We start from the raw sequence: 12,905 nt of genomic DNA, 5'->3' as shown, positions 1-12,905 counted from the left end.
TTTAGGTGTACTGCTTCTAGTCTCCCTCAGCAGATGGAGCTAGGAAATGTATGTATATACACTATTCCGTATATACACACAAGTCAATATTTATTTTTGTCTGTCTGTCCATCTGTCCATCCATCCATCCATCCATCCATCCATCCATCTGTACTGTCTGTCTAATTTTTGCAGACCTTGAGTTCATACTGGTGGCCTCCAATTCCTTCAAATTTCCATTGGAAATTTTGGTTCAATAACCAAAGCCTCAGGATTCACTTTAGCCTTCTCACTTTCTTTTCTTTTTCTTTTTTTTTTTCAGATGAGTCTCGCTCTGTCGCTCAGGCTGGAGTGCAGTGGCACAATCTCAGCTTACTGTAACCTCCACCTCCTGGGTTCAAGCAATTCTCTGCCTCAGCCTCCTGAGTGGCTGGAATTACAGGTGCCCTCTACCACGCCTGGCTATTTTTTTTGTATTTTTAGTAGAGATGGGTTTTCAGCATCTTGGCCAGGCTGGTCTTGAACTCCTAACCTCGTGATCCACTCACCTCAGCCTCCCAAAGTGCTGGGATTACAGGCGTGAGCCACCGCACCTGGCCTAGCCTTCCAACTTTCTTTATTTGCAACTTCTCTCTCTGACAGAAATCTTACAGTATATTTACATATTTGTTCAACCCTAGTGCACCCAGAAGATAGTTTCAGAATTGATGACCCATACTCTTGGGAGAAACAAATATAACTAGTGTACAGTATTGTAGTTTTTTTTTTTTTCTTTAGCTTTATGGAATCTAGTCAACATACTGTTTTCCTGAGTTACTTAGGCTGGTTGTTTTCTTCCCCATCCCCTTCAGTGTGGTGGTGTTATTTACTAGTAATACGGTTATGTTTACTTATTATTGTTAATATTTCATTTTGAGTTTTCCCCACATGTGATTGATTTTAAGTGTTTATTTTTGGGGTGTGTGAAATACTACCATGGTTCCAAGATATACAGTGCTCTGAGTATATTTACACAAGTATATGGTGAGTCAGATAGATATACTCGAAGAAATGTGCAACCTTCTCATCCTGTTATCTTGTCTGATATCAGTTCCCCATGGTTTTTCACTCCTTTCCAACTCACCCCCTATAGATAACCAGTCTCGTTAGTTTCTGGTTTATCCTCCTGTATTTCTTTTGCACAGATAAGTCAGTACATGTATATTTTCTTACACCCCTTCTTTTCTCATATGGAGGGCAGTGAAGTACTGTTACGGGATCTCTGGGGTATCACTTTGCCAGCTGGAAATTTCTGTGGCCAGTGGCACCTTTGCCCAAGTTTAGCTCTGGCCTTCTGGGCTCCTCTGCCCACTTGACCTGGCAGGCTGTGCTTGGCTCCCACTACAGGCCTAGACCCCGTACCTGACAAGGGCAAGCCAGTTGCACAGCAGTGGGAGTTGTGTGAGTGAGTGTGGAGTTCAGCCACTGCATATTCAGGTATGCCAGCTGTGGTGGGGCAGGCAGCTCCAGACACAGGCATGGGTGCTAGCTCCCCGCAAGGCTGCGGTTGGACCAGGCATACCATAAGCAGTTTCCATGGCTGACACTGGGGAATGCAGTGTGATGCCTGGAAGCTTGGAGACTCCAGGAACCACAGAGCCCTAAAAAGGGTATCACAACCCTGGCTTGGGGGTGCTCTTAGGTCTGGGCTCCCCAAAGGGCCACAACTCTTCTCTTCTCTTCTCTCCTCTTGTCTCCCACAACATGGTGGGCAAACAGCATGTTTCATCCCTGTTTGTGGTATTGCTCTTTTAGCCCTGCCATTCAGTGAGTCCCTAGTTCTTGTCCTGCATCCAGGAAGAATGAGGTACGCAGACAAGTGGAGGGTGAGCAAGACAAAGAGGAACTTTATTAAGCAATAGAACAGCTCAGAGGAGACTCACAGTGGGCAGCTCCTCTCTGTAGCCAGGGTGTCTTGATGAGTGTTCAGCTCTCAGCACAGAGGGTAACTCCTCTCTGCAGTTTGTCCTGTTGTCTCCTCCAGTCTGACTGAGTTCAGGGCTTTTATGGGCCTCAGAGGGGAGGAAGTGCATGCATGCTGACTAATCCATGGGTGGGCCTGGAAAAGTTCCCACTCCAGTCTGTGGGACCCACAGCCTGGCCCTCAGGCCTCAGGCCTTCCCTGGCTTGAAGATTGGGCTTCACCAGGGACCTGCCCCCTCTGCCTAGGAGCATGTCTGCCTCCTGCTGTCTTTCATGGTGCCCAGGGTTGTGCCAAGGGGCACCTGCAGGGCAGTGCCAAACTGTCTTCAGCACCGCCTTGGTCTCCCTCCCATGTTTGTCTTCACCCAAAGTCCAGAGGCAGCTGAGGTGGCAGGGCGCTGGTGTGTCAGCACTGCCCTGAGCGTGCACACATCCAGCTGGGTTGCAACAGTGCCCAGGCTCGGCCTCAACTTTGCTCCATGATCTCAGTGGGTGCTGACAGCAGGGAGAGGCCAGGGAGCTGGAGCAGACACCTCTGAGACTGTGGGAGTAAAGGGGGGCCCTTCCTGGGCCCCTGAGAATACAGAGATGTCTGCGTCTGCAGCTGCAGTTTGGGTGACTGCAGCCATGCCCAGAAGGGTGGGACTCCTGCCTGCTCCACGCTCCTGCTGACACCATAGAGTGTGGTACTGCCCTGGGCCCAGCTCTGCCTCTGTGCCCCTCTCTGCCTGCCTCTCCATGATCAGTTTCTAAATTCTGTGAACTTAGTGATGATGATGATGATGATGACGATGATGACAAATAGCATAAGCATTACCATTAATTGAGCATCTACTGTATACCATGCTCTATAATGTCTTGTATAGATTATCTCAATCCTTACTAGAGCCCGAGGAAGTAGATGTTACCTCCAATTTACTAATAAATGTTGTGGATGCAACTGGTTGGGGCTGATGTCGTGGGTGGTAAAAGAATACCAAGACAGTCATAGGTAAAGAAGGGCAGATTTGTCAGCAAAAGTACAAAAATACGTTGCATGGGTGCAACAGGCAGCACGGCAGCGAATGGGCCGTCTGCAAAGCGGCAGGGGCTGGAGGAAAGTTTTATAGGGTCATGCTGGAGGGGCCTACTTATGGAATGAGGTATTTAATGAAAGGATGTTGGGCCAGTGGGTTTGTGATTAGCCATTTCTTGGAACAATTGTTCTTCCCAACTTGGGCCCGCTTACTTGTTGCTTACTTATCAGGATGCCACAGTAAGGAAACTGAAGTCCCGCAAAATTTAGAAACTTGCCCATCATAAAAAATAGAGTTGGAACTTGAACCCAGGACTGTCCTGAGTTTATGCTTTGAGAAGAGTACACCAGTACCGTGACAGAAGTTCCAAGGTGAAACAAAGCCACATGGGTTTTTAAAACCTGGAACATTTCAGGCCTTAAAACCCTGATGATTGTGAGTTGGCTGTTGCCAAAGTCAGCATGTTACAGACAGCAAGAACGTGGAGGTAATTTATTGCCTGTTTGTTTCAAAGAAATGGCCCTTCCTTCTTGGAGGACCATGGGCCCTGCCTCTAAGACAGGAGACAAGAGGGATGCTACATAGGGCCTGCTACCTGGGATGTAGCAATAGATCTCATCTCACATCCCCTAATCGCAAGCCAGAGCACCAGAACCATTAATGGGAGAGTACATTACCCCACAGGGCTGTTTGGTTTAGCAGGACACTCAATCAAGCCCAAGTTACAGCGGTTTCTGCTAAAACTGTTTGTACAGCATGAGTGGAAGAAGAATTTATTTGGAGCAGGAGTCTGGCTTCTGTTGTGGAAAGTGGCAGCCTCTGGCAGAGAGAGAGGCAATGCTGTCGAGTTGGTTGAGGTCAGGGCTTCTGGAACCTGTGTGCCGGCCCTCACCCGGTGCTTGATTTTCCAACTGTGTGACCTTGGGCAAGTCACTTGATTTCTCAAAGCGCATTTATGAAGTGGTGATAAGAACCATACTCATTAGTTTGGGGCTCCCAAGACCACCCCAGGTTCAGCGATTTGCCAGGAGAATTCACAGAACTCAGTGTATGGTCATACTCATGGCTATGATTAATTACAGCAAAGGGATACAAAGCAAAATCAACACAGGTAAAAGATGAGTGGAATAAAGTCCGGATGAAATCAGGTTCAGGCTTCCAAGAGTCCTCTCCCAGTTGAGTCCAAAGGATGTGCTAATTCCCCTAGCAATGAGTTGTAATGTAACAACACATGTGGAATGTTACCAGGGACACTCACTAGAGACTCAGTATCCAGAATTTTTATTAGAGACTGATCACATAGGCACCCTTTGCTCAGCATGTACCAAAATTATAGCCTCCCAGAAGGAAGGAAAGCAGGGGTGTTCAGTGTAAGTTGTACTGTTTGCATAAACAGTTTAGGCACAGTGAGCCACTCTTGTTAGTTAGGGTGGTGCAAAGTCTCTCAAAATCCAAGTTCCCAGACTCCAGCCAAGGAAGAGCCAACCTTGCAAGGAGGTCTTTGTAAGCATAGCAGTTTCAGTTCTGTTTTGTTACCTCTTTTCTGCCCATCATCCCGTTGGGTGGTTGCTGGGTGAATTAAATGAGATGATCCATACAGAGCTCTGAGCACACTGCCTAGCATGGTGAACACTTACTAAATGTTGATGCTTCAGCACCTTCATCTACTCATCATCCATTTACTTACCTGTTCTTCTTCGTGGCTTCATTCAGTACGTTTTGATTGGCACCTGCTGTGGTGCAGGGGATATGTTAGCCTCTTGGGTACTTTTGAAGCATTCCTCTCTAGATGATGCTGCATGTGGGTGTTCAATCTGGCTGGGTGTTTGAGGTGGGTGGTGGTAATGAGAAGAAAGCTTCAGGGACTTTAAGATAAATCTTAAGTGGACTCATTTTCACATTCAGTGTTAGTAGGATGAGTATGCAGTCATCTGAGAACATCTCCTGATGTCTTGCTGTTTCTTTTTCTTCCTGCAGCCAAGGCTAAGTCGAAATGCGGCCCGACCTTCTTCCCCTGCGCCAGCGGCATCCACTGCATCATTGGTCGCTTCCGGTGCAATGGGTTTGAGGACTGTCCCGATGGCAGTGATGAAGAGAACTGCAGTAAGTGCTGTGCACTTGGACGCTGTGATCCCTTGTTCTTTCCCGCCAGCCAAACTTGTCCACGTCGGTCCCCCTCATCATGTGCTTCTTATACCTAGAGGCTCAGGCATTCTCTTCTGTTACCCAGATTCTGTTCTTTCCTACTTCTTGTGTAAATCTGTAAATGTTCAGCCACCATTTATTAGGGGCTCTACCAAGTGCACTGAGCCTGAGACTTGCTATATTTTCAGTTCTGACAATAGCTCTGCAAATGCAGATGTATTATCCTTAGTTAACAGATAAGAAATTTCAAGTTAGAGAAGTGCATTAGCTCATCCAGGGTCACATAGCTCATAAGAAGCAGAGCCATTTCTAGGTTCATTCAAACCCTCATCTGACTGATACAACACTTCATGTTTGTGCTTGCTTACTTTTTTTCTTACTTTGAATTCTTTTCTTAAAAAAGTTGGCTGGGGCCGGGCGCGGTGACTCACGCCTGTAATCCCAGCACTTTGGGAGGCCGAGGCAGGTGGATCACGAGGTCAAGAGATCAAGACCATCCTGGGCAACATGGTGAAATCCCATCCCTACTAAAAATACAAAAAATTAGCCGGGCGTGGTGGCGGGCGCCTGTAGTCCCAGCTACTCGAGAGGCTGAGGCAGGAGAATCACTTGAACCCGGGAGGCAGAGGTTGCAGTGAGCCGAGATTGTGCCACTGCACTCCAGCCTGGCGACAGAGCGAGACTCCGTCTCAAAAAAAAAAAAAAAAAAAAAAGTTGGCCGGGTGTGGTGGCTTGCACCTGTAATCCCAGCACTTTGGGAGGCTGAGGTGGGAGGATTGCTTGAGTCCAGGAGTTCAAGACCAGCCTAGGAGACAAGGTAAAACCCCATCTCTACGAAAAATACAAAAGTTAGGTGGGCTTGGTGGCACATGCCTCAGGTACTCAGGAGGATGAGGTGGGATGATGCTTGAGCCTAGGAGGTCAGGGCTGCAGTGAACTGAGATGGCACTACTGTACTCCAGCCCGGGCAACAGAGTGAGACCCTGTCTTAAAAAAAAAAGTGTTTATATGTTAGTTGTATGCATACTATAAAAATTTATTCTTGAGAAAACAGTTCAAGTATCATAGATGAAATTAATGTCCTCCTTGACTGTGACCACCCTGATTTGTTTTACCTGCTGTATAATATTCCCCTGGTGTCAGTGTGCACACACACATATTCACTCCCTCTCACCTTGCAGCCAGCAGTCTTGCTGTTGGATTTAACTACTCCTTGCCTTGGATACATGCAGATCCTTCCTTTTAGAATCCTGCTGTCCACAATGACTTTGCATACAGTAGCCTCAGTGACCTTCAAACCTCTCTTCTTCACCTTTAATACTGGCCCAGCTCTCCCATCAAGTTGCTTCATACCTGCCACTGGTCACTCTGGTCACTGTTTCTTCTTTCCCCATTCCTCAAGATGTTTAGACTACTTGAGCCTTCATAATTATCATTGGCTCTGAACAAACTTACGTGTTTATTTTCTGTGCATATATATATATATAAAAAAGACTTTATGTTTTAGAGCGGTTTGAGGTTCACAGCCAAACTGACAGAGATTTTCCAAATCCTCTGCCCCAACACGTGCACAGCTTCTCCCATTGTCAACATCCCTGGCCAGGATGATACAGTCATTACAATCAAACCTGTGTTAACACATCAAGTCCATAATTTACATTAGGGTTTGCTCTGGTATTGACCATTCTATGGATCTTGATAAGTATATCATGACATGTAGCCATCATATAGTATCATACAGAATAGTTTCACTGCCCTGAACATTTTCTATGCTCATCCTACTCATCCCTTTTTGTATCCCTACCACATATTTTAATAAATAATTTTCTTCTGATTATTGTGAAGAACTTGCAAAATATAAACAAGTATACAGAAAAAAGCAAAACTGCCCATATCCCATAAGTTAGAATGAGACACTATTAATATTTATGCCATTGTGTGCCAGTTCTTCCCTCCCCTCTGCTCCTCCTTCCCTCCCCTCTCTCTTTCTCTCTCTCCCACTCTGTCTTCTCTCTCCCTTTCTCTCCTCCTCCTTCTCTTCCCATCTGTCCCACTTTCCTCCCCACCTTTCTGTCACTCCTTCTCCCCTTCTCTACACACACACACACACACACACACACACACACACACATACATACACACACACACACACAGCCCCCTTCTCTAAGCACATTGTACTTGCTTGTACTGTCCTGTATGTTGTGACCATTTTCACATTATCAGTTTTTTTCAAACATAAGTTTTAACGACTTCAGTGATTCTTTTGATAGATTATGTTCTTCCTCCTACCTCATTGGCTCGATTTTAAGTCTCTGATGAGGAGGATGACTGTCTCCTATGTCATATGTGCCTTTCTAGGGAGCAATCATGGCTGTCCCTTCCCAGTAGGGGCACAGGAAGTTTCTAACTCTCCCCTACATTTTGTCCTGTTGCCTTATTTCATCTTCTGGGCTCCAAGTGTCAAGAATCTGGCACAGCCAGCAGATGATTGTGTGGTTAGTAAAGTGATGGACATGCACCCCAGCAGGGAGGATACATATCACTAAGAGGAGAGGCGCAACTGGGAGAAATGACTCGACCCAGACTCTGGGCTTGGATTTGTGCTATACCCTAATGAAGCATGAGTCAGATATGCCACATCATCTCTTGCATGGCGGTTTACTGGTCTGCACACTGGGGGTGCTGAGAGCCTGCTTCCCAGGATTGCTGGAGAATTAGATGAAATAACTGAAAAGACTCAGTATAGTGGCTGGCACAGAGTAATTGATTTTTTAAAATAGTGGTTTAAAACAACTGTGAGAAAAGACCATAGTTACTAGGATTTTGCCTTTGATTTTGGACTTACAAAAATATACTTCTTTTGTATTTTACTTAATCCTTTAGTAAGTATCACCTTGATCTCTGCTTCCTGTTGTCCATGGGGATCTTATAATCTAAGGGAGAAATGACACACACAGACACACCCCCCCCCAGAATAATCCAATGGCAATAAAATGCAAGTATGACACCTTATAGTATAAGCAATCTAAATGATTATGTCATCCTATATATTCCCTGCCATAATTAAAGACCTTATATGATTTAAATGTTTGGACAATGGTCTTTAATTTTCTCTTTTTTTAATTAATTTTTTATTGTACTTCTAGGGTACATGTGCACAATGTGCAGGTTTGTTACATATGTATGCATGTGCCATGTTGGTGTGCTGCACCCATTGACTCGTCATTTACATTAGGTATATCTCCTAATGCTATCCCTCCCCCCTCCCCCCACCCCACAACAGGACCCGGTGTGTGATGTTCTCCTTCCTGTGTCCAAGTGATCTCATTGTTCAGTTCTCACCTATCAGTGACAACATGCAGTGTTTGGTTTTCTGTTCTTGTGATAGTTTGCTGAGAATGATGGTTTCCAGCTGCATCCATGTCCCTACAAAGGACACGAACTCATCCTTTTTTATGGCTGCATAGAATTCCATGGTATATATGTGCCACATTTTCTTAATCCATTCTGTCGCTGATAAACATTTGGGTTGGTTCCAAGTCTTCGCTATTGTGAATAGTGCTGCAGTAAACTTATGTGTACGTGTGTCTTTATAGCAGCATGATTTATAATCCTTTGGGTATATACCCAGTAATGGGATGGCTGGGTCAAATGGTATTTCTAGTTCTAGATCCTTGAGGAATTGCCACACTGTCTTCTACAGTGGTTAAACTAGTTTACAGTCCCACCAACAGTGTAAAAGTGTTCCTATTTCTCCACATCCTCTCCAGCACCTGTTGTTTCCTGACTTTTTAATGATCACCATTCTAATTGGTGTGAGATGGTATCTCACTGTGGTTTTGAGTTGCATTTCTCTGATGGCTAGTGATGGTGAGCATTTTTTCATGTGTCTGTTGGCTGCATAAATGTCTTTTGAGAATTGTCTGTTCATATCCTTTGTCCACTTTTTGATAGGGTTGTTTTTTTCTTGTAAATTTGTTTGAGTTATTTGTAGGTTCTGGATATTAGCCCTTTGTCAGATGAGTAGACTGCAAAAATTTTCTCCCATTCTGTAGGTTGCCTGTTCACTCTGATGGTAGTTTCTTTTGCTGTGCAGAAGCTCTTTAGTTTAATTAGATCCCGTTTGTCAATTTTGGCTTTTGTTGCCATTGCTTTTGGTGTTTTAGACATGAAGTCCTTGCCCATGCCTGTGTCCTGAATGGTATTGCCCAGGTTTTCTTCTAGGGTTTGCTGAAGTTGCTTATCAGCTTAAGGAGATTTTGGGCTGAGACAATGGGATTTTCTAAATATACAATCATGTCATCTGCAAACAGGGACAATTTGACTTCCTCTTTTCTTAATTGAATACCCTTTATTTCTTTCTCCTGCCTGATTGCCCTGGCCAGTCTTGTGCCAGTTTTCAAAGGGAATGCTTCCAGTTTTTGCCCAGTCAGTATGATACTGGCTGTGAGTTTGTCATAAATAGCTTTTATTATTTTGAGATACGTTCCATCAATACCGAATTTATTGAGAGTTTTTAGCATGAAGGACTGTTGAATTTTGTCAAAGGCCTTTTCTGCATGCATTGAGATAATCATGTGGTTTTTGTCTTTGATTCTGTTTATATTCTGGATTACATTTATTGATTTGTGTATGTTGAACCAGCCTTGCATCCCAGGGATGAAGCCCACTTAATCATGGTGGATGAGCTTTTTGATGTGCTGCTGGATTCAGTTTGCCAGTGTTTTATTGAAGATTTTTCATCGGTGTTCATCAGGGATACTGGTCTAAAATTCTCTTTTTTTGTTGTGTGTCTCCCAGGCTTTGGTATCAGGATGATGTTGGCCTCATAAAATGAGTTAAGGAGGATTCCCTCTTTTTCTGTCGATTGGAATAATTTCAGACGGAATGGTACCAGCTCCTCCTTGTTCCTCTGGTAGAATTTGGCTGTGAATCCGTCTGGTCCTGGACTTTTTTTGGTTGGCAGGCTATTAATTATTGCCTCAGTATTTCAGAGCCTGTTATTGGTCTATTCAGGGATTCCACTTCTTCCTGGTTTAGTCTTGGGAGGGTGTATGTGTCCAGGAACTTATCCATTTCTTCTCGGTTTTCTAGTTTATTTGTGTAGAGGTGTTTATAGTATTCTCTGATGGTAGTTTGTATTTCTGTGGGATCGGTGGTGATATCCCCTTTATCATTTTTTATTGCATCTATTTGATTCTTCTTCTTTATTAGTCTTGCTAGCGGTCTATCAATTTTGTTGATCTTTTCAAAAGACCAGCTCCTGGATTCATTGATTTTTTGAAGAGTTTTTGTGTCTCTATTTTCTTCAGTTCTGCTCTGATCTTAGTTATTTCTTGCCTTCTGCTAGCTTTTGAATGTGTTTGCTCTTGCTTCTCTAGTTCTTTTACTTGTGATATTAGGGTATCCATTTTAGATCTTTCCTGCTTTCTCTTGTGGGCATTTAGTGCTATAAATTTCCTTCTACACACTGCTTTAAATGTGTCCCAGAGATTCTTGTATGTTGTATCTTTGTTCTCATTGGTTTCATAGAACATCTTTTATGTACTCAGTAGTCATTCAGGAGCAGGTTGTTCAGTTTCCATGTAGTTGAGTGGTTTTGATTGAGTTTCTTAATCCTGAGTTCTAGTTTGATTGCACTGTCTCGGAGACAGTTTGTTGTAGTTTCTGTTCTTTTACATGTGCTGAGGAGTGCTTTACTTCCAACTATGTGGTCAATTTTGGAATAAGTGCGATGTGGTGCTGAGAAGAATGTATATTCTGTTGATTCGGGGTGGAGTTCTGTAGATGTCTATTACGTCCGCTTGATGCAGAGCTGACTTCAATTCCTGGATATCCTTTTTAACTTTCTGTCTCGTTGATCTGTCTAATGTTGACAGTGGGGTGTTAAAGTCTCCCATTATTATTGTGTGGGAGTCTAAGTCTCTTTGTAAGTCTCTAAGGACTTGCTTTATGAATCTGGGTGCTCCTGTATTGGGTGCATATATATTTAGGATAGTTAGCTCTTCTTGTTGAATTGATCCCTTTACCATTATGTAATGTCTCTTTGTCTTTTTTGATGTTTGTTGGTTTAAAGTCTGTTTTATCAGAGACTAAGATTGCAACACCTGCCTTTTTTTGTTTTCTGTTTGTTGGTAGATCTTACTGCATTCCTTTACTTTGAGCTTATATGTGTCTCTGCACGTGAGATGGGTCTCCTGAATACAGCACATTCTCTTTTTCTTTTTTTTTTTTTTTTTGAGACAAGGTCTTACTCTGTCACCCAGGCTGGAGTGCAGTGGTGTCATCACAGCTCACTCCAGCCTCAATCTCCTGGGCTCAAGTAATCCTCCTACCTCAGCCTCGTGAGTAGCTGGCATCACAGGTGCATGCCACCATGCCCACCTAATTAAAAAAAATTTTTTTTTGTAGAGATGACATTTCACCCTGTTGCCCAGGCTGGTCTCGAACTCCTGGGCTCAAACAATCCTCCTACCTTGGGTTCCCAAAGTGCTGGGATTATAGGCATGAGCCACCATGCCTGGTCTCGTCTTTAATTTTCTAAATGAGTAAATTATACCCATTCCAAACTACGCCAATGAGGATTAGGTCAGCATCTTCCTCTGACATAGCTACCATTTAAAAATAGTGATTCTGAAGCCGGGCGAGGTGGCACACGTCTGACACACGAGTGTGTGAGATGGAAGGATTGCTTAAGCCCAGGAGTTCAAGGTCAGCCTGGGTAACATAGCAAGACCCCATCTCTATAAAAATAAATAAGTAAATACAATTTTTTTTAAATTAGTAAAAATAGTGATTCTAGCTCACTGTTTTGGAAAGTGGTAAATAAAAGTATGAGTCAAACTTTATCCCCTTGCTCCTATGTCAATTATATTTCAGAGTAATCAAATATCTGACTTTAAAAGGTAATTTTTTATTGAAGAATACCAGTGAATAGAAGAATAAACAAATTAGAGTATCTTCATTTTGTAACTCCTAATGAAGAATGGGTTTAGGTAATGATCATCAATGACTGCTTAAAACCATTAGGTAAAAAATTGATGGGGCCTTCATAATGGAGAGATCAGGCTAAAAACTCCTGAACAGCTCTGAATTAGTGTGGATTCACTTCAAGTAGAATGTATTAATAGAAACCTTGCCACTCTCTAGGTCACTTTAGAGTATGTTGTCTTATATAGTACATCTGTGTACATTAGCCACCCCACAAGGCAGTGTTTTAATTTTTGCTTTAAATATTCAAATGTATTTTGAAAAGTTCCAGAGGTATTGTATTTACCCAGATATTCACCATTCACTCTTCCTTCATTCCTGATATTGCCAAGTCGTCTTCTAGTATCATTTTCCTCCTCTGTGAAGAACTTCCTTTAGCAATTCTTCTAAAGCTGGCAACAAATTATCTTAGCTTGCCTTCATCCGAGAATGTCTATTTCACCTTCATTCCTAAAGGGTGTTTTTACTGCATATAGAATTCTGAGCTGACATTTCTTTTCTCTAAGCACTTTAAGTATGCCACTTCCGTCTGGCTTTTACGATTTCTGAAGAGAAATTTACAGTCATTCAAGTTGTTTCCCCATAGATTATACATCATTTTTCTTTAGCTGCTTTGAAGGTTTTTTTTGTTTTTTTTTCTTTAGTTTTCAGCAGTTAGATCATAGCATGTCTGGGTATAGATTTCTTTGAGTTTATCCTGTTAGCGTTCTCTGAGCTATTTGAATCTGTAGATTTTCGTCTTTTGCTATACATGTTCAGCTATTAGTTCTTCAAATATTTTTAAAGTACTATACGTTTTCTCCTTTCTTTATG

General features: G+C 43.1%; 1 protein-coding gene across 2 annotated transcripts in view; it reads left to right on the top strand.

Annotated features, from left to right (window-relative positions):
* Nucleotides 1-12,905, top strand: part of LDLRAD3 (low density lipoprotein receptor class A domain containing 3) — a 285,547-nt gene that overhangs the window by 129,505 nt on the left and 143,137 nt on the right. For both annotated transcript variants that reach the window (XM_015114486.3, XM_001109580.5), the window contains exon 3: nt 4,935-5,060. In XM_015114486.3, coding sequence (XP_014969972.2) covers nt 4,935-5,060 — 126 coding nt within the window. The remainder of the gene's footprint in view (nt 1-4,934; nt 5,061-12,905) is intronic.

The sequence above is a fragment of the Macaca mulatta genome, chromosome 14 (genome assembly GCF_049350105.2).
Source record: "Macaca mulatta isolate MMU2019108-1 chromosome 14, T2T-MMU8v2.0, whole genome shotgun sequence".
Lineage (NCBI taxonomy): Eukaryota > Metazoa > Chordata > Mammalia > Primates > Cercopithecidae > Macaca > Macaca mulatta.
This window is presented reverse-complemented; position numbering and strand designations above follow the sequence as displayed.